Source organism: Ruditapes philippinarum, unplaced genomic scaffold, assembly GCF_026571515.1.
Source record: "Ruditapes philippinarum isolate M1 unplaced genomic scaffold, ASM2657151v2 ctg1501_1_1_1_1, whole genome shotgun sequence".
Lineage (NCBI taxonomy): Eukaryota > Metazoa > Mollusca > Bivalvia > Venerida > Veneridae > Ruditapes > Ruditapes philippinarum.
Window position 1 is genome coordinate 207912 of NW_026865261.1, and position 23198 is coordinate 231109.

Below are 23198 nucleotides of genomic sequence, written 5' to 3' on the forward strand. Positions count from 1 at the left end.
AGAGCGGAGCATTTCAAGATGAGTTAAAATGGCCTGCAATTTCACTGATTTATCCAACTGAAAAAGAGTGAACAAAGGTATAAAAATCTTCAAGTTGACATAGAACAATTTTGTCCCCCCCCCCCCCCCCCCCCCCCTTGCCTAAGTTGAAACTTCTGTTGCATTTATTTTTTTCGGTTTGTGTAATGTTAATATACATATTATGAAAATGATAACGATTCAGTTTATAGAAATTAACATGGACAATGATAAAAAAACTTGTTGTTTTTTTAAGTTTAATTGCATCATTTAAATGTGTAAAAAATTATAATGCTTTCTTCCTTTCTTTCTTTCTTCCTTTCTTTCTTTCTTTCTTTCTTTCTTTCTATTTGTTCTTCTAACGGTAATAGACTTTAAATTATATTACAAGATATCGCTTTATGCAGTTTTATAATTATTCTTATTGCAATTACATATTTTATCATTTAATTACATTTCGCTAGTTGACGGCCATTGGACCTCATGGACGTCATGGGGTACCTGTTCTGTAACATGTAGTGACGGAAAGGAAACAAGAACACGCACATGCACCAATCCGGCACCTGCTTACGGGGGACATACTTGTGCTGGCAGTGCCTCGGATGACCGACATTGCGGACAACCTTGTGTAGGTAGGAGGTCATTTGAGAAATAGAAAGCTTTCCTAATTCTTTAGTATAATTTCGAAATTTGATTCTGAAACAGGTTTGTTTACGATGACAAAAATGAAATAAAGAACACATGACTGTAAATTTGTAAAAACGCGTTAGTTTTAAGATCAAATCTGTTTATATTAGGGAAGGAAGAAAATGCTACTGTTTTTACCATGATATATCAATAGCATTAGGTACGAATTTTAGTAGCAACTGAAGAACTCATGTCGTCGGTCACTTACGGTATTTGTTCAGAACGTACCGCATTAAAATCCAGTTAGTACGGAATATAAACCGTCGGTAACCGACAATTGATAACAAATTGTCTGCTTATCTCCGTACCCTGCATTTTTAGATGAATGAAGCCAAACAGGCTTTTGATATCATCGAAATTAGATTGTAAAAAAGATTTCCTACGTTTTATAAAACCGTGTTATAAACACCACGTTGAATACTGAGATTAATTCATATTGCATACTTGTCCATTTAACAATAATTGAATGTATTTTAGTTGACGGACACTGGACAAAGTGGCATGAATGGTCTACATGTTCAAAAAGCTGTGCATCTGGGACAAGGTCACGGGTTCGAACTTGTACCAACCCCGCTCCGGCAAATGGTGGCACAGATTGCAGTGGCTCGAAAACCGTGACCGAGGACTGCAACACTGATAGATGCCCAGGTAGTTATTTTGTTATGATTGTAAATTAGATTTGAATCATTTCTAATGTTTCAGTAGGATCTCAATTCCTTTTGTCATAATTATTACAATGTTTTTGTCACAAACAATCTGTTATGATATTGAAAAAAAAAGTTGTTTGACAGGTATATATTATCCTCAATGTCGTGCACATTACTGTACATTTGTACTCTAACCATAATTATTTTACGAGTGAGACTAAAGTAATGTTGAGGCATGACACTAAATGCCGTATTTCCGTTACATACCGGACAAGGCGCTTGAATTATTAAATGTTTGAATCTCGCTTTTTTATCCACCGAAATGCTCGTTAAGACGCCTTATTTATCTGTTCACAACGATTTATATACGATAATGAATGAAAAATGTAAAAATTTGCGTAAAAAACAATATTTCTTGTACTTTGTGATCATGATTTATCCAAGCGTCTGAAGGCCTTGCTCCAAAACTGTTGTGAGTTAGATCCTTTTTCTACACTAACGAAGTCAATTAATATATCTTTTTCCTAAACTTCAACATTAATGTACAGAATGGTCACGTTGGTTCTACGACGCATGCTCAGTGACCTGCGGAAATGGAACGACGATGAGATTGAGGCATTGTAGTTCCGGGAAAGATTCCGACTGTGGAGTTGGAAAGGCATTTGAAAACGTCCCTTGTAATGAAAAACCTTGTCCTGGTATGTTTTATAATATTATTTTATAATATAATCTCATTCTTATGAGTTTTGAAATATGATATAAAAAACTAAATTGTAAAAAAATAGAATATGCAAAACAGTATGTCCCCCTTCTGGTTTGTACTGTAGCTTTCAAAGTCCTGCATAAGAAGCCATGGAGTCCTACGTAGGAATATTAAGCTCCTAATTAGATCTTAAATCTCCTACGTAGGGGTTTAAAAGATCTTATTTGGTTTTACATTTTTGTATAGAACAGGACACTTCCATATAAACCGGGGCTCTTGTATCAAATAATGAGTTTACAGCGATCATACCTGGCTGAATGGCATTTTTTTCTGTAAATTTTGATAATAGCACTAATAGCGTTTTCTATTTGTTCTTTCCGATGTTTGTTAGTTTTGAGAATACTTTGCTGACCGTATACAATAATATCAATGATTTCTGCGTGCATATATGATAAGAAATGTTTGACAAAACACTTACATTCAGAAAGCTGTCAATTGGTTTTCTAATTACAAATTAGGTCTATATTTTAGTAAACGGAGCTTGGAGCACATGGAACGCTTGGAGCACGTGCACTGCTACATGTGGGGAGGGACTGCACAAACGTTCAAGGTCATGTGACCATCCAGCACCACAATATGGCGGCGCGGATTGTAATGGACTTTCGGATGAAACTGAAGCGTGTAATACACAAGAATGTGCACGTTAGTATGTTTTTACCCGAGGCGAGGAAATATAGGAAATATACGATTGTTTTTTTTATAAATATATATTTATCTTTTGTAACAATGAAAAAGTCTGTGAGTAACATATTCTTCGATGTTAATTACACATAGGTGGGGGAGCGTTGGTCGCAAATATGACAAGTTTCAACATAATTCAAGTATCGAATATAATTGTTTGAATAAAAGACAGTGAAATATGGGACTTTCTTACGAGCCAATGAAATATACATAAATTCATGTACTAAACATTCTGTAAGCATGGAAAAATGTTTATATTGAATGATAAGAGACTGTAAGCCTATGAACTATACATAATTAATTACTGAAAGGAAAAAACTAATGAACAACGTATATATAGAATGATAAGAGACTGGGTTTATTGTACATATGGCCTAGTGGTAAAGGTGTATGTTGCTTAACTTTTGTACCCATGTCCAAGTCCCTTACCTAATACTGTATGTCAAGATGAAATAACCGGTTTCTGAAAGGTGTGATATACATTTGAACGCATAGCTTTTCTTAACCATAAGTATTAAATAAAACCCATGTAATATAAATGGGTTGTATGCTTTCTCTATAACAAGTGAGCTACACTTTTATTGGTTATCCTAAGAAATAATAGTAGATGGGATTAGGTTTGTGATGGTGATTACATTTGACACTCAGTATTTTAAATTGTTTATAATAAATCATATTCATATATAATTAAACAGTTGTTAAAAATGAACAATCTAAACGGAATAATTATTATTCGGAGTCCTTCAAATAAATAATCGAGACAGAACATCTGATACAAGGACACAATATAGTTTAAAAATGTTTTAAAAATTTACTATAATTAACAGTAGTCACTTGACCTGCTAATTATTTCTAAAATCCGTTCGTTTCCGGGCCATAACAGACTCATCTAAATCCGTAGGTTTCGGGACCATATTTTTTTGCAGATTCTGGTGCACAACAAAACAAAAGAGATAACTTTTCATTACACTCATACGTATTCTATACTGACATAATACAAACATGTACATTTATATCAATTTCAGACTGGCTCCCGTTCCAGGAAGTGAGCCCGTGTTCTGTCACGTGTGGTAAAGGGTTCAAGCAAATGAAACGTACCTGTAGTACAGGGGTTGTGTCGGATTGCACCGGAAGTGCATTCACCGAGGAAACCTGTATTCTTAAGGAATGTGCTTAAATATTTATATTGTTATTACTTGTAATAAGTGAGAACTATTTGAAGAAATAAATACTACAATCCACATAGTTATATATCAATAAAAGACAAAAACAAAATGATTTTGTTATCCTATTGGACGTATTGTGACGTTCATTCAATTTACATAAATATACGGTATGTACAGAGGTGAAAGCCCAATTGCTCAAAGTATTTGTTATGAAACTATTTTATTGGAACTTTATGATATTATGCATTCCCATTGGTTAAACCCGCTACACAAATACTCAGGACAAAAGGTCAAAGGTCTAGGCCACAGGACCTATAATAACAAACAAAACTGACCATAACTAAAAGCAATGTGCGTAGATCTAGGATCTTCAAAGCTTTCATATGAATGCACGGTGACGAGATCTACTTACACACTCATATTAAGGTCGCAATATCAAAGGTCAAGGACTGAGATTTCATATACAGTAGACATTGTATAAAGAGACCACTCAAGGGACTGCTATAAAGTTGTCTCTTGATAAAGTGGTCTCTCCAAAGAATCCTGGAAAATTCGAGACTTTTTAATATTACAAGTCATAGATATAATAACGTCTTTTTTATAAAAAAAAAAACAAAAAACTGTACAATATTATGTATGTATTACAATTTCATAATTACATTTATGCCTTTTTTAAAAACAAAAGTCCTCAATATGTGCTTGTTTTTGTTTTTAGTAGAAATGTGTGTACAAATGTGATCTACGCTCATAATACTATTAATTTTGACCATGAAACAAAGCATATTGTCTTATATTGATAATATGTTCATACACATCTCCTGCTGAACATACTTTCAAATCATCAGCCAGAGCTCCAGATAATTTTTCATGCAATGAGTTTTAAACTTCTTGATTTTTTCAACAATTAGTTTTCACACTACCCCGATTTCAAATTCAATTAGGTAGAGATTTAGGACATTTTTTTGTCTGAGGGTCCTATTTAATGGGGTACTACATGCATTTTATAAAGTATCAGATGAGCAACTACATCATCAGCAATGAAAGGCTCGGTTCTGTAATGTTTTGACCACTACTTTTCACGATTTTATTTCTACTACAAACGATGACATTTGCTATTTACACAGACTCAATCCCATGGACGATTTCCTTATTCAATTTATCCGGTCTTATTAATTGTCTGTCATTTTTTCACTCGTTCCGACGCCATTTTCGAAGGGGAGGTTCATCTGAGCACATGACAAAACTGTGCAAATGCGGTGTTGTGATACATTATTGCGCTGATAAAATATGTCACAATAAATATAACGATCGGAAAACTGTTTCTTTCTTTGCGATTTTGAAACGATTGCAATTGTTATTCAATTCGTTTTTAAACGACAATTATTTATGAGGGTCGTTTAATTGATACTTTAACACCTAATTTCGTATATTTTGGCAAACATTAAGTGGACGCTGGCCGCGATATAAACACGTCGTTTAATGGAATTAAATTATATAGTAAAAATCATCGGGAGGGATTTTATGCGGCCGTTTAAAAAAAGTCGCTTTATAAAGGTAGACGCAAGTGCAATGCCGACTGTATAAAGTTCAAATTAAGGGAAGTGCATTGACTTAGAAAACCTGCAACTTATTATTAATATGCATTTAAATGAGAACCAGTCGCTACATATAGCAGGTTAAAAGATCAAAGGGCATGGTCACTGTCACGTGTAATCGTAATAACAATACATAAAACAGGCCATTCAACAAAATTGCATTGGCCTAGGAAGATGACATTTTGTATTTATATGTACCTTGGTGAGCTCTACCCTCTATTATGGTCAAAAGGTGGCCACTGAGACATGATGATAAAGCAAAATGTAGAAAACTTGACATTAGAACAAAGTGCAATGACAAAGGAAACATGAAACTGAGTAAGAAATTGAAACCAGCTGAATTCTATCTGACCGACTCATTCCAAAAGGTCAACTGTCAAGGTCACTTGGACAGTGCTACATGTCTCAAAACAATAAAATTTCTATTCAATCAAACTATCAGGAAACTCCTTTTTTGTTTGATTAATATAAACTCTGACGAAATCTACCTGTCAAATCAATAATAGGTCAAAATGGCCTGAAGTTTGTTCAGCTCTGGTATTGATTTTTTTTTATTTATTTTTTTTATAGTCATTAATTCAACTATGACTCTGAAACAATATTTAGGGATGATTCCTGATGAGCCCTGCCTGTCACACCAAGTTATGAATCAAATTGTTAGGGTCTGTTTTTAATTTGCATCAGATTATTTATTTATTTTGAAAAATGAGCATCCTGCGCTGAGACAAAGGGCATGCGCTGCTCCTCGGACAGCTCTTGTTTTACTTTTATAATGACCATATAATTTGGAATAACCAACTAACAACTTGTGACAAATGTTGCTACTATTTACCATGTAACATTAAATTCGTTACACTTGTCAGTCACTATCTATACTACATGTATGATCAAAATAAACGATTATGTCATGAACAATGTCGAAAGTTTATCAAAGAGCTGCATGCACTCGACCGGGCTGCATGCGCACGCGCACACGTATAATATTAATAATACGAGGAAAACGTCCGCGTTTTTCTTCGTTTTAAAAATAACATAACGTTAAATGTAATGCTATCCTACTGTCGCTTAATTGATTAACTTAATTTCATACTAAATTTATTGACAGTTTATTTTGTTTAAAAAAAGGAGAAAGAAACCTTGCACTTTGACGACCTACTTTACATTCCTAAATTCTGTCTTAAAATTGGGATCAAATGTACACAATTGCATACATTTACATAAACTGGTTTAACAATTATGTTAGATCTATTTAAGTTTAAGTACATCCTTAAGCATGATAATTTAGGTTCTTATCTTTACTATATTTAGGTCTACATTATATACTCACAATTAATGATCTCTGGAAAGACATGGTGTTATTCATAGGTAAATATTGTTTTACAAATAAATAAAACATGTTAGATTTTTTTTATGTGTGTAATGTCACAGCTCTTTAAAACGGAAATATTAAGTAATTTAAGAGGCAAACGATAAAACATTTTATAATAGTACTGTAGAAATTATTTATTGTAATGTTTGTATAATTAATATCCTGAATTTATGATAGGGGGGATTACATAGAAGTGAAAATTGGTCTCTTGTTCTATTCGGCTAGCTGCCGATGTGCGTCTGTCTAAAATTAAGCAAGGTAAACGGCATTGTGTTAAAGGAACTCCACTGAGGTTTATAAGCCTAAAAACATGAAATTTTAATTTTTCACACAGATAAACATGAGCACTTAAAACATAAATATTAATAAAATATAACCAAAATTTTTGAAGAAATACATTGAAAATCATATGTTTGTGCTATTCTCAGTCCGATTTGAGTTAAAAGCGTTTCGAACGCTTTTCGATTTTGGGTCATTTTTTAATAATATAATTATTATTCTGGAAAAACGGAGCAAGCTAATGATCTGAAATTTTGCACATAAGTTATAAGTATAGATCTACATCAAATAGAGTAATAATCTCAAAAAAATATTTCCAGTCCAGTCATGTCAAAAAACCTCAGTGGAGTCCCTTTAAACTTTCCCACAAACATATAATATTATTTTGTGATCTATGGAATCAAGCATACAATGTTTTGATATTCTTACAGCTACTCAGAGTTAGTTTAAATAAGGTGTATCTTTGCTTGTAGTTTCACGTATAGATTGACTTTATTCTCTATAACCGATTACTAACAACAAAATACAACATTTTTTTCAAGGTCTTACAATTCTGGTACACTTGGGTGTGACCGAAGCCGCCCACCATGGTACGTTTATACATTTCATATACATTGTATGATAAATGTTTATAAACATTCCGAAACATGCAAGATTGTCATAATTGTATTTTATCAGCCTGTATATTTAGTGCTATGTTAAATTACATGGGGAAAGCACAAAATATTACTACTGTGTATTTCCATTTTTTATCATATATATCTCATTTCGTAACGTTTCAACCATCGGTTTAAACCGCCCTTGAACACGGTCAATAACAAAGACTTTTAACGTTTTTACACAAATATGGCATCTATCTTAATCATGAAAAATTGTCTGTGAAGTTGAAATTCAATTATTGTCAGCGATGATGTAGTTCAGTAAAGTATAAATTTCAAATTCCATTAAGCAAGATGGAGTCTCCATCAAATAATGCAAGCTCTAATGTCACCTAATTACAGTGAATAAATGCATGCAGTAATTTCGTTTTATAGGTTTTATATTGTTAATAATAAAGCTGCATCTTTTCTATATTTTTAAAATAAGAAAACTAAATAGCCTTCAAGCTTGATTGACAATTTTTCAACTATTAGTTGACGGAAACTGGGGATCATGGACAAACTTCACTGATTGTTCACGCACGTGCGGATTTGGAACACAGTCTAGATGGCGCTATTGTAACAACCCGAAACCCAGTCATCATGGCCAATATTGTGTAGGGGAGCATCACGAAACTCAGCCGTGTCACATCAAAGGATGCCCAAGTAATGTTGTTGTTGTTTATTTTTGTTGTTTTGATTTATGTACACTAATGTTCTGTTCGGGTTAGCTATATGCAGTACGCATTTGTTACTTGCAGAGTTTTGTAAGAACCATAATGTAAACGAGCATTTTATACTGAACTTGAACTAATATAGGTCACGTCGCTTAGGGACCACATGTGTTGCTAATTCTACATCACAACTTAAATGACAACTTTGTAATATTAGAGATAGGCATTGCTTCGAGGAACAAATTAAACATAAATTGCTGATCATGAGTCCAGCATAACTATGTGCATACGTATAAATCATATAACTGTAATGTTTGAATTTTATATTACTAGTATTAATTAACAGGATGTAGGATTTAAAGGCAATTTGTTATTACAGTAAATGGTATATGGGGTCACTGGACGTCCTACCAGGCCTGCTCGGTAACATGCGGTACTGGAAAAAAATCCAGATATAGGTACGTTTAGAATGCGCTTATGTAAATGAGATTCCAACATTAGCCTCGTTTTGGATTCTATTTCATCAAGGGAAGTAAATGCTTATTGACAGAAACATATGTTTTTATTTTACTGGCAAATAAATAGAATATGTGAGAGAATATTATTCAGTCAAAAGTCTACAAATCTACAGCATGGTTTGGACTTCATTATGATATGCTGTTGATTTAGTCTTATAACGTATGCAATGTTATTGAAACCCTAGCTACTGCAGAATATATTATGTCGAGATCAACCGACATATCCGTGCTATCCGATCATGTTGCTTTTCAGTCAGTACGTATTTTTGAATTTGTACCAACGATTATGAATGGTTTTGCCCAGAATAAAAATGGAAAAAGTTCATTTCAGATATTTAGTGGAAAGGGCTAACTATTAAACTATATATTAAACTTTTGTCATTATGATAACGATACCTTTGCTCAACTGTTTTATTTTATATTCGATTTGAAGTCTTCGTCGTTTAAAACTTTGTTCAATTCCGTTTTAGATATTGCAACTCCCCTCCTCCGGCATATGGTGGTCAGGATTGCGCCGGACATAGCTACGAGACGCTCTCGTGCTCATCAAATGCATGTCCCGGTCATACAGGTGTTGGTAAGAACTTTCACATGCTACAATACGTAACTAGTTTACTTCTTTAATCAGTAAACAACGGATCATTTCACAATAAACAATGTGATTGTTAAGATTAGTGATGTCCGTTTCTTTGACACAATATATTATGATTGTTTACATTAATGCTTATAATAACATGTATAATCTGATTGTTTAACTTTACTAATTAACCAATAGTTAACCTATCAACACTTTTTCTTACAAAGAATGTCTAGACTCTTCGACACGTAAGACATTATTTGACACGTGAGAACTATTTATCAACAAGAAATGTCTTAATTGTAATTTATATATATCAAATACAGTGAACGGTGGGTGGGGAGCATGGTCGTCTGTATCAGCCTGTACTCACTCTTGTGGAGGTGGTACACAAACAAGCTACAGGTATTGTTTCTTGGACGAATCATTTGCTTTTTCGATACATTTTTCTTATCAGTCTTACATAACATTTACTGCTAAGCTTCGTGTAATGAACTTTGGTTCCTTTGAACAAGAACAATGTTCATTACCAGCATGATGGTATCAATGTGCAACAATTTAGTTACTAACGGTACAGAACAATGCCAGATTGCATAAACTAGCTGGCATGGATGTATATTAGGTGGAAAGCCATGCTTCATTTTTTATTATAAACAGACATCTGGATTAATTTGGTTTACTGATTTATTTGACAAACGTTAAATTCTCACAATAAATGGTATTCCTTATTATTTGAAACAAGGCTAACACAACTAAATGTATCACCTTGACATTGTGGCTTATTGCTTGCAAAAATCCTTTAAACATTGATTCAATCCTAGCTTGTTTTGCTGTTGTCTTTACCAGGGTATTTCAAATAGATTTGAAAGACTCTGCCGCCTTTACACGCTCGTATTATCAAAGCATTTGACATTTTAAAGGCTATTTATTATAGTATTACGGCTACATTTAAACAAAGTATTACATTATTACACTATAAAAATAAGTATATATTCTAAAATACCATGATAAAATGCTAATGGGAGTAAACCATTTCATTGACTTCATCTTTTCATGCATTTATGATAATTTAAGATCCGCCATAGTTTAACACACGTATCACGAATATATATATCCGAACAAATTTATATAACCATGTTTTAAATCATCTTCTTGGATGTACAAGAAAGAAGGAACATTTTCTTAAACTTTGAACGTTTCTTACTTAACAAACATAGATGGTGTGATAACCCAAGACCTTCCGGAGGCGGCCATGCTTGTCCCGGAAATGACGTGGCGACTCAAACATGTAATACGCAATCATGTCCATGCCATGGGCCATCTTGTCCAGGTTTGTGGGATATTATTTTTGTTTTCAAGTTTTGGATTATCAAGTTATCTTTTTAGAATGTTTACGGAACTTAACAGAATAAACGGTTTATTCAAGACTTGTACGCCCCCTTGGATAAAACAGATAGCGTCCTCTTTAGATGTCAATATATAGCATTGTCTAATTTTATGTATCGAAAGACACTAACAATTGAGGCCAGGAAATGTACAGGAAAAGAGGACATTATTTGTTTATCTGCCATAAATCATAAACATATGTTTAAATTAATCTAGCATTTAAAATTTTCTCACCACGACTTAAAGATCCTGTAACACAAGTTTTATGGCTTTATTTCATAAATATGATGCTCAAATTAAGATTTGTCAATATTGTAAGTTCAAATAAGCATTATTTATAAAGATATTACCAAATTTAACATTTCATGTAAATAAAGTAATTAGGTAATTAGAAATTTATTTTCTATATATTCTAGAAATGAATGCATATAGTTTATTGATTAAATATAACGTGCACACATATTTGCAGTACATATTTTACATATTCTTCGATGTTTGAAAATTGTTTTATTTGCATAATTATATACATACATACATGTATATAATTTCTTGTAAGTGTGGTACAAACTCAATATCAAACACAAAACATATAGGATCTTTAATAAACTGTGAATATTTTAAAGTCTAGCTCCGTTCAAACGGATACTCTATGAATATTATGACTGTAAAAACGTAATGATTGTCATTATTTCACACACACAAACTATTTCATCATCAATAAACAGTTAACGGAGGCTGGGGTAAATGGACCGCGTTCCAGGCCTGTTCTAGGACATGTGATACCGGTACACAGACTCGCTACCGCTATTGTAACTCCCCACATCCGGCTCACGGTGGTGCACAGTGCGTCGGCGACAGCTACGATACACAGAACTGTTTCCTGGCGGCATGTCCCGGTTCTTCAGGTATTTATCCCAACGGCACGTCCCAGATTTTCAGATATTTATCCGAGCGGCATGTCCCGGATTTAAAGGGTTTTTATCCAAGCGGCATGTCCCGGATTTAAAGGGTTTTTTTTTTCCAAGCGGCATGTCCCGAAGCTTAAGTTATTTATAGATGTAAAATTCATGTATAATATTGCATAGTCGCGTAACATTCGCATATTTTGTCAAACATGCCTTTGTTTATACCTTATCGGTTCTTCGGGATCATTGATTTCCATTACATTTCGATGTTGAAATTTGAATATCGCTTTAGCCGATGTTTAGGAACGTGAGCAATTTCGCACTTTTTACATCATCTCTGATAATCAAACTTAATCAAACCGATGTAAAAGCTAAAACTCGCATATAAACTTTTACCAACCTAGCTGATGACCCTGCAAAATGTACGTGGAATAGATGTTTTCAATTTTGCTGAGCTAACAGTCCCATTAAAAAGTAGCAGGGTTGCATATTATAAGCTAAATAATTGTTACACCGATTATGTGAATGAAATTTTTAATAAAACACCAAAAGCACATGTTCAGCATATACTATTATTGGCATGTTAAATGTAATTCCCTCTTTACAATTTTATACACTTAGAGAGATTATTTTTAAATGTCTTTATTTTAAGTTATCCATGGCGGTTGGGGACTTTGGAGCACCTACAGCACTTGTTCAAAGACTTGTGACACCGGGTATCAATCTAGATACCGTATCTGCGACAGTCCGAAACCCAGCGCAAACGGACATCCATGTCTCGGTATTTCTCAGCAAACAATCGCCTGTCACACAGAGTCTTGCTCGTGTAGTGGATCCGATTGCCCAGGTAACGGGTACATTAATCATTAATCATTAATCACGGGTACTGTTAATCAATGCCCTATTCTAATGTACTGTTTCACATAAAATTATCAAATACTGCTATTCATTTTATATTTTCTTTTATTTCTGTTTAATCATCCTTGTGGCTGAGGGTTTTCCTTTTACGGATTGAAGCATTAAATTACAGCCACCGTTTATCCTAGAGTAATCCTAAAATGCAAATGGATCCCAATTATTGGAGTGTATGCATATCTAAGCTCCAGCAGTTGAGGTGGTTTCGATCCCTATTTAAGCTTAGTAAGTTTGTAACACGTGAGATTAGCCAAAATCATGTTTCCGTTTTGGCGCCATATTACCCTAATTGTGTTGGTGCGCCGATAAACTAAACAAACAAATCCTTAGAGGCACTAAGTGCTCAAAAGGAGCTTATTTATAAAATCAGTGAAGTGTCTTTACAGAAGAAAAATTATATAAGACTTCGTATTGTCTTTCGTTTTCATTCCTTTCCGTTATATAAATGTTTTGTTGAATGCTTGTATGCAAATTAAATGTATAATATCTCTTTTGTTACTATTTATAGTAAATGGCGGGTGGGGCAACTGGTTACAGTTCTCTGCTTGTTCTCACACATGCGGGTCGGGTACCAAAGCAAGATGGCGGTACTGTAATAATCCTAGACCAAGTCATGGAGGCCAACCTTGTAATGGAAACGAGAAAGACACACAACCGTGTCAAATGACTGATTGCGTAGGACCGTCACCAGGTGAGAGAGACTTGCCAAATTGAATTTGATTTTTATCAAATCAAACATAGAGATACATTTTGCTGCCTTACATAAAACACATGAAAATATTAGTCTTTAAATTCTCATATTCAAAACTTTTGTTTACTTGCAAAATGTGCTATAACAAGTTCGTCGTTTGACTAAAGGGTTATTTGCGTTTCATGTTAGGTAAATTATATTAATTGTTCCACTTTCTGCCCAACGATTTTATAGTTGCATTGCTTATGTTATCTTGGAAATGTTGTCCACTTCTTTGTTTTTAAAGATTTTTAGCAGGTGTATACAAATTAAAACTACACTGATAACACATATAAATATCAGTGTACTTAAAATTTGAAAGTTTGAAACTGCTTAATGTCATATATATTTATTGTTAAATTGTGTATGTGTGAATTTTAAATAGATATGGTACCCTGCGTGGATCCGTAGCAAAACAAACAAATAAAAAAGTTCGTATTTTTCAATTGTTCACGCTACGGAATATCGCTTAAATCCCTCTGAAACAAAACAAAAGCAAAACAAACACATAAGAAAGTTCGTATTTTCAATTGTTTATGCTTTAATCGCCCTGAAACGTTCTCCGAGTAGTCTATACATGTACCGGATGTACATCCTACTGCTGGTAGGACACAAAAAAGTGGTAGACGGCGTAACTAAATTGAAAAAAGGCTTACACTGTTACGTAAAAAAGTAATCTATCATGAAATAAGAACTCTTTGTTCTGGAATATGCTTTTCACTGTTTTAGTTGATGGCGGTTGGACAAGCTGGTCATCTTGGGATAAATGCACACAGACATGTGGGTCGGCAACGCACTCAAGACACCGAAGCTGTACCAACCCAACACCGGCCCATGGAGGGAGCACCTGCTCGGGAGTTTCTACGCAATCACAGAGCTGTCATCTGCAGGCTTGTCCTACAAGTATGCCCGATTCTATTTTATTTTTGTATTATCTTTTTTTATTTATTTATTTTTGCATCTATTTGTAAAGCATGCAATCCTTCAATAAATGCAGAATGAAAGGCGTATCCTAGTGTTAAACATGAATATCCAACTGTAGTGAAATGAAAACTGCAGGATGTCTGTAGTAAGTATTTAAATCTTGCATGATCTTAGTATATCATTACATAATTATTCTAAGAAAAAGTATATGCGGATCAAATATTCATTTTAATTTGTTGTTGTTGTTGTCGTTTTTTGTTGTTGTCTATAAACAAAAATACATTAAATTAAGTTCAAACTCAGCTTTTAAAACTGCATCTATATAACGAATGGTACGAATCTTGCATGAGTAAAACAATATGCTCGTTAAATAAGTGACATCTGAAAAAAATTCTTAGGTTATTAATCAGCGAAACCGGAATAAATCTACTTGTCATAAATCAGTAAAACTATAAATCGGTAGTATGTATATATCTGAAAACTGACTTATACGAGTATACGAGGGAAGTCGGAAGAACGTTTCACGTATATCCTCTGTATATGTAGAAAATACGGTTCCGTATATCCTTGGTATATTTAAAGTATACTAAGGATAACAACCTTCATAAAGTCAGTATACGGTATTTCATTCTGCGTATACTTCAAAAGTACGAACAAATATACTTACATGTATATGGGGCAAATACAGAATTCCGTACATGCCTGATGCATATACGGACTTCCCGTATACCCCGGTGTTCCCTATACGGACTCGTATACTTGGTCCGTACATTCGACAAATACATCCCGTACACACCCGTATATGTCAAATATACGGGACCGTATATTCCCGTATATCAGTAGATTTTTCGCAGTGACATATCAGAAAACTGACTTATACGAGTATATGAGTGATGTCTGAAAAACGTTTCATGTTATATTATATCAGTTTTACGTTCAATTAACAGGTTCATGCGGTACGACGCTTGTAACTGGTACAACTACTAAAATTGTTGGCGGAAAACTTGCGCAACATGGCCAGTTCCCCTGGCAGGTGCATAAAACCTTTTTTTTATTAACTGGTGATTCGAAACATGATAAATTCATTGTGCGTTTCCAATTTTAAGCTTTGTTAAGTTGAGAAACTAGATATGATCTGGAATTATTTAAGAATTGCACTATTTGCTACTTACTAATTTGTAAAAGATCTTGCGAAAATGTTTGACGATGAGATACGTTATAAGTTTGAAAATTTTAAAAATAAAGAAAAGGTACACGACGAAGGAAATTTTCTCTAGAGATTGTTAGTTTAGAGATTTTAACAGCTTATATGACCCAGTTTAAACGATTGTAAACTGATATATCTAGCGATGCTGAGCGATGGTTATTTTGCAACAATGGTGTTTTTTGTTGTTTGTTTTAGACAACGTTCTTATAACCTGACAAAAATCTTAAGAAGGAAACTATGATACAGCACAATTTATTTTCTTTGAAAGAAAATAAAATAACTTTATAAGTTAAGAGAAGTCGATAATATACAAGAGAAAGTGCAAACGCCATGATATTTCAATGAAAAATGACGCTGCAAACATCCAGAATTATAAGATATGAAATAAAAACCTACTCGAATTGTATCTTTGTATATAATCTTACGTTTATTCTATAATTTTCGCTTCTATGTTAGGTTAACATCAATTCATATTTTACATGTTTAGATATCGTTGCGATATTTCGGAGAACATTTATGTGGTGGAACACTTATCAGCGACCAGTGGGTTCTGACTGCCGCTCACTGTTTTGAAGAGTAAGTACTGAAGAATTTCGGGATAAAACGTTGTTTTTAACTGACTTTATTAAGTTTATTTTAAATTTGAAGAGTTTTAAGCACCAAACTTGGACTTTTCTGGTGTTCTGTATTTCCACTTATCTTCAGAGTGCAGTGATGTAACTTTTTACGAAATAACTTATTGACAAGTTCAAGTCTCAATTTGGACTATTAATTGTTACAAAAGTTACCCTCGCATTTATCTTCAAGTTCTAATTTTGCAATTTATAAATGTAACAATATGAACACAGTAATTTTGGCATTTATCTTCAAGGACTACATATGTAATCTATAAATTAGTTCAATCTTTTTTTTTATTGGCATGTTAGATAAGTTTGTTCGTGTATCACAATGTAATAATGCACGACAGTTTATCGTTCAAAAGCTTTGCAATTAATCTCTCAGGCCTATTTCATATCTACACATTTGGAATCGAACCATGATTATTCTTCAACAGTTCACTAAATATTGATATATATTTCCTAAACAAAAAACGCTTGCCGTATAAATGTTAATTTGATTTGAATGTTTTAGCCTCGGAACGACGGCACGAGAATGGTCAGTAGGTGTTGGCATTCAGGATCAGAAACACGTCTATGGTAGTAACGTCATACATGCCAGCCATATCTATGTCAATGAACACTACGACTCGGACAAATCCAAGAATGATATAGCTCTTATCAAGCTTAACAAGAAGATAGATATTACAGGGAAGTAAGTGTTGAATAATTGCTAAAGCGAAGTTAGTGTTGAATACAAGCGGAAGTGTGTTGAATGCAAGCGATAGTAAGTTTTGAATGCAAGCGAAAGTAAGTGTTGACTGCAAGCAGAAATATGTGGTGACTGCAAGCGGTAATTAGTGTTGAATGCAAGTGGTAGAAAGTGTAAAATGTAAACGTTAGTAAATGATTTTAAGAGGGAAATAAGTGTTCAATAAAGAGGAAAGTATTTATTATATTACAATGAATTACGTGTGATTGATAAGAGGAAAGTACGTGATTGATAGATGGAAAGTACGTGATTGATAGAAGGAAAGGTCGTGATTGATAGAAGGAAAGTACGTGATTGATAAGAGGAAAGTACGTGATTGATAAAAAAAAGAACGTGATTGATTAAAAGGAAATTGTGTGATTGATAAGAAGAAAGAACGTGATTGATAAGATGTAAACATGCGATCGTTTAGAAGAAAGTACGGGATTGTTGATTGATTAAAGGAAAATACGTGATTGATAAAAATAATAAAATATTGAATAAGAAGGAAATATGTGATTGTTGATAAAATAATAAATAAAATATGTAAGAAGAAGGAAATACACACGTTTAAAAGGAGGGGAAGAAAATTATAATAAGAAGGGAGTCAGTTTTTGTATTTTCTGATCGTAAGATCAGTAAATACATAGCTAACATCCACGGTCTAACACAAAATTTCCTAACAGTCCTAACAACGCAAAGTAGTTCTCACTCAAAACTGCTTAAAAACCAGCAATTTAAAAGAAAGAATAATTTTTAATGTAGGCATTTAACGAATTACAGTGCATTAAAAGTTTAGATTAGTCAATAGAAATATGAGGTTACAATCACAAATTTCGCGGATGAATATCTTTTTTACCCAATGAAAAATTTCGGCTATTTCCGTAAAGCTTCGGATTATCATGAATATCATTTTAATCAATGAAAATGCTATTTTTAGCTATGCCGATTACCGAATACTCCAGAGCGTAGTACACAAATAAATCTGACTGTCGAGTAGTGGAATATATACATGTCGGACTGTTTTGGCGAGAAGATTTTCGATAAATTATTTTCATCAGTGTTAAACAACACGTTTATCGTGAACAAAATACCTCGAAATTAATAAGGATTAAAAACACGAAATGGAAATTCTCAATTTAGAATTACATAATGTATTCGTTTTTATTCAAGGTTCATATGTATAATTTCGCCGTGGTGCAGAGGTAAGCGGTCTCGTTGAGGGTGAGAGAGGCCTATGGTTCAAATCCTAGTCGAGGCAATTCTATTTTTTTCATGCAAATTTCCATATGTAAATCTCAAACTGTTATAGAAGAAAATCAAAACGCTGTCGCTGCGTAAGATGAATTATAGTATATAAAAATAAACTTATACAGGAAAGTACATAAAGATAGTCAGTATGATTTAGATTGCAAAGATCAGAAAATACCATAAAGCTGCAGCCCTTTGATTGATACTAGGAAAGTATGTTATTAAGAAACAAATAGGATAAAGTGATTTATAAGTGTAGTGGGGCAAATGCTAGATTTGAGAGAAGTAAGTTATTTATAAAAGAGAACAAACTGCCTTATCATTGAAAGAAAAAATTGCTTGATCAATATCATGAATACTTGACATTTTTATGGTGCAGATTTGTTCGACCAGCGTGTTTGCCAAAATCACAAGATGCGTTTGATTCCGACACGTGTGTGGCGTCCGGATGGGGAGCAACTTATTACGGTAAATAAGCTTTGTGTTGCATTTCATATCAGCGGGATCAGATTCGTTAATTTTGTGTAAAATTAAACACTTTTCAGCAATATTCTATCCACAAAATTGCATCAAGACAATATGACTCATCATTTTCACCTGCATACATTGCTTTCCTTATAGTTGATAGGACGATTGATTTGAAATTAATTTCTTGCATTTCGATGTTTACATTTAAAAAGCACAGTTTTCCCCATGGATTTATATCTTTTATCTGTATAAAAATAAATATGAGTTAAGTAATTTAATTATTTTATGGATTAAAAACACGCTTATTGCATTTATTGCAGAGTTTATGTTTATAAATAAAGGTAGCAAATCTGTAAACAAAGAAGTAGTTTGACCTCCATACAAAATACGTATTCACTATAGCTATACAAGAAGAAAAATGATTGCTCAGGTAGGTATATGGCCAATCAGTAACTCTTTGGACGTTTCTACATGACACCAGAAATGAAAATATATTACAAAATAAAAACAAAAATATTTTTGAGGCTGAATGTGCTTTTAAGCACTACGTTTGCTGTATTTTAGACGACGATGGAAATGCTCCAGGTACCCGATACCTCATGTATGTTAACCTGGACACTATCACCAACTATAGATGTAGATCTCTAATGGGTTGGAACAGCGTCTTCAACACAAATTTGTGTGCTGGGGCTATTCAGGGTGGAGGGAAAGACACATGCCAGGTACTAATTTAGTATTTATTTATTTTCATCTGTTTATTTATTTTTATGTTTTCATATTATTATATTCACTTATTTTTTTTTTATTTCAATAAATTTTCCTTCCTTCATTCATTCGTTCGTTCATTCATTCGTTCGTTCGTTCGTTCGTTCGTTCGTTCGTTCGTTCGTTCGTTCGTTCGTTCATTCATTCATTCATTCATTCATTCATTCATTCATTCATTTTTATTATTGATTGATTGATTGATTGATTGATTGATTGATTGATTAATTGATTGATTGATTGATTATTGCTTTACAAAATTCCAAGATTTACAGAGGCAATATAAGTAAAATCAAACTTTCCAAGCACAGAAAGCACTTTCAGTGTTCCATGTTATAATAATTCACTCTTAATTAATACGCTGAATATCAACAGTATTGATTTAAATCATACCGATTTCAAAGCATAAAAAATAACAGAAAGTTAACTTTCTTTCTAAAATATTATTATTATAATTATTATTATTCTCCCAAAATTTCGAGATTTGAGCTGTTTAAATAGTTGCATAGATCCCTTTATACCCTCATAATATAAACTACTAACATTAAAGGGAGATTCCGGAGGCCCACTGGTATGTCAGAATCACGGTGTTTGGGAGATTGCCGGCGTGACGAGCTGGGGTGACGAATGTGGTAAGAGTATGAGCCCCGGCGTGTACACCAGAGTGACGTCATATCTTTCCTGGATTCAACAGAAAATGCACAGCGGATAGCAGAAACAAACGAGTGCACTTTTCGAATGATTTCCTATGCAATCACTAATAAAATGGTTAATCTGAAACCTCTTCATTCCTCATTTTTTTTATTATGTACAGTAAATTTCACATGGCAAACACGATCATATCTAATTGTCTATTTTAATTAACAAAAGTTTAAAATATATGTCAAACTACCTTACATTTACTGTTAACGTATGTAATCACTTATTAACATAATTTCTTTATTTATAGATGCCGTTACAGTGCACCGATTCTTTAACTTGTTTTACATAATGCGAAAAGAGGGAAAATAAAGTTTTTGTTTGTTTGTTTCATGTTACGCCTTTTCCAACAGTATTTCAGTCTTATACCTCCCTCCGCGCTAAACTTCCAAAGCATCTCCCGGGGATCGAACACACGCCAGAGAGGTAACTGGATTATAAATCATCGACTCTAACCCCTTGACCACGGAGTCGGTTGAAAATAAAGTTATTTAATAGTGATATGTTGAAACAAATTACACAATCTATTGTACATCTTATAATCCAAGTGTCACATTTACTGGTAGAAAATGTTAAAACAATTGCCTTTGGCTTTCATCAAAATATTTTTACGAATAACGATCAAGATTAACTATGCAATGATAATAATGATAGTAATGGTAATAATAAAATATAAATGATGCCTCAAGCACTTACAAACTTGCTTGCGTGATTTCAGTCCGCCATATTCCCTAGCCATGAATGATAACTCCATGTTTCCCTGTCTAAAATTCCACCAAATTATTCCCCTTTCAAATGAACTCAAAGAAGGGACCTTTTAAAAAGACTTTGTATTTATTTATTCGATTTTTTGTTCAGAAATGGACAATTTTTTCTTTACCTTTGTATAATTTGCTTTTATCTACATATGGTTCCTATGGTAAACATATGAGTTTTGATGGTAAACAAATGAATTTTCTGAACCGAAAGTCATTTAACACACAGCGTTGCTGTCATCACATGTACACAATACATTAAATCGGTAAGAATATTGAGATATTTGTTTGACTATCAGTTTCAAATGCAAAATATTAATATGGAAAACATCTATGTGTAGTTTATGTGTATTGTTTTAATGTGTTTGTCTGATATTTTAGTTGAAAAAGCCATGTACACTTAGTGTCGCTTCATAGCAACGGTTTAAAACGTGAGCGGTAACTGAACGAGATATGGCAAAGCGCATGCTCGCGCACTGACTTCAGCTCAATCGAAATACTGCATATACATAAAGCGAAAGTTCGTAAGTGTCAAGTCAGAATTGAATAGTAGTTCAAAAACAAACCTTATTTCTGTGGAATGAAATGGAAACCCACATTGTATTAGTGATTTGTGATGGATAATTGTTTCATAAGGTTTTAATGATATGTTTGTTAGTTCATCAAGACTTTAAGTATGGTATCTGAAACATAATTCATATTGATAATCGATGGTTAGATTAATAGAAATTGTGTGAAGAATGTTATATTAAGCAGTTTTCAAAGTAGATACTATTGCTAGCCATGTTTGTTTTCACTAAGTGGGTCCTAAGTGAAAGAAGGCCAAAATTCATATAACAACAAAGCTTACAATGTCTAAAGATGAACCATTTGCAATAACACTTCCAGGTGTCTGTTTTAAGGACTAATATAAACAAAAATAAAAATGATAACAATAAGAATATTTAACTTGAATGTGATACATTTTCAAAGACAAAGCAAAATCCGTTGTGTAACAGTGTAGTGTGTCTGTCGGTCACGTATACAAGAAATAGATAAAAGGTGTTAAAATGTACTATACACAGCATGGAGGCATTATTTTTGTCCAAGGTCAGATTTACTACTTTCATTAGATTTAAGTTTTGCAAGTATTTTGTGTTTGATACAAAAAATGCGTTTGTCTCCACGACTGGAAAAAAAAGTATAAGGTGAAAAACGATACAAAGAAAGTGTTTTTCAGAGAAAAGTGTTAGGTGAATATTGATAAAAAAAAGTGTAAGGTGAAGAATAATTCAAAGAAAAGTTTTTGGTGAATGATAATTATGAAAATTATAGTGTTTGATGAATTATGGAATTATGATAAGAAGAAAAGTGTTTGTTGAATAATGATACAAAGATTAGTGTTTGGTGCAGAACATTACAAAGGATGAATAATACAAATGAATAATGATACATATAAAAGTGGTTGGTTAAAAAGATTTTAAGAAATTTGTTGATGATTTAATGATTCAAAGATAAGTAAGTGTTTCATGACAAAAGATACATAGAAAGAAAGTATTGGTCGTTAATGAAATGAAACAGTTATGTTTTCTTAAACATTAATACATATATAACAAATATGTTTGTCAAGAAACATCGCAGAGAAAAAAATGTTTACAATCAAGGCAAAAAGCAAACTGTTCTGTGATGGGTATTTATTGTCTCATGATGTAAATAGAAATGACTGTCGACTAAACAGAGCTCTGTTGAAAATAATCGATACATATAAAACGTCCACCGATAGTATGTGATTCTTTACTTTTAGCTTACAATTGGATCATTTATTTTTTGACAACTAATGCAAATAGACATTATATTTTCTCGACAATTATTGGACAAAAAATATCTGTTTGAAATTGTTGGACATAAAATTTTGTTGATTATTACCGACATTGTCATTAATAATGACAATAGACAACTATGGCAGGGTTGACTATCAGTGTAAAAAAAGGAACATAGTTATGTCAACTATTTAAGTAAAAAACAATTTGTTGACGAATAATAAATATGATTATACCAAGTATACAACAGTAAGTTATGTACATGAAAGTATTTTTCACCATAAAATTTAATGTAGAAGATAATATGTTTATAGACAACTGATGCCGATGCAAACACAACAGCTCCTTTTAACTTTCAGGCTAACAAACAAATCACAATTTTTATCTATATACATTTTAAAAATATACAATTGAAGTCGCATCAATTTGAATTTGACC

At 33.0% G+C, this 23198-nt stretch overlaps 1 protein-coding gene across 1 annotated transcript in view; it reads left to right on the forward strand.

Moving 5' to 3' along the window:
- Positions 1–20287, forward strand: part of LOC132728418 (A disintegrin and metalloproteinase with thrombospondin motifs adt-1-like) — a 37416-nt gene extending 17129 nt beyond the window's left edge. The window contains exons 19-41 of the mRNA XM_060714063.1: positions 483–650; positions 1183–1353; positions 1901–2050; positions 2587–2757; positions 3822–3967; positions 6000–6013; positions 6843–6922; positions 7748–7795; positions 8339–8509; positions 8897–8975; positions 9506–9612; positions 9939–10017; positions 10830–10942; positions 11724–11903; positions 12556–12750; positions 13327–13509; positions 14278–14451; positions 15420–15505; positions 16167–16255; positions 16811–16990; positions 18657–18745; positions 19310–19467; positions 20058–20287. Coding sequence (XP_060570046.1) covers positions 483–650; positions 1183–1353; positions 1901–2050; positions 2587–2757; positions 3822–3967; positions 6000–6013; positions 6843–6922; positions 7748–7795; positions 8339–8509; positions 8897–8975; positions 9506–9612; positions 9939–10017; positions 10830–10942; positions 11724–11903; positions 12556–12750; positions 13327–13509; positions 14278–14451; positions 15420–15505; positions 16167–16255; positions 16811–16990; positions 18657–18745; positions 19310–19467; positions 20058–20219 — 2993 coding nt within the window. The 3' untranslated portion in view covers positions 20220–20287. The remainder of the gene's footprint in view (positions 1–482; positions 651–1182; positions 1354–1900; positions 2051–2586; positions 2758–3821; positions 3968–5999; positions 6014–6842; positions 6923–7747; positions 7796–8338; positions 8510–8896; positions 8976–9505; positions 9613–9938; positions 10018–10829; positions 10943–11723; positions 11904–12555; positions 12751–13326; positions 13510–14277; positions 14452–15419; positions 15506–16166; positions 16256–16810; positions 16991–18656; positions 18746–19309; positions 19468–20057) is intronic.
- The last annotated feature ends 2911 nt before the right edge of the window (positions 20288–23198 follow it).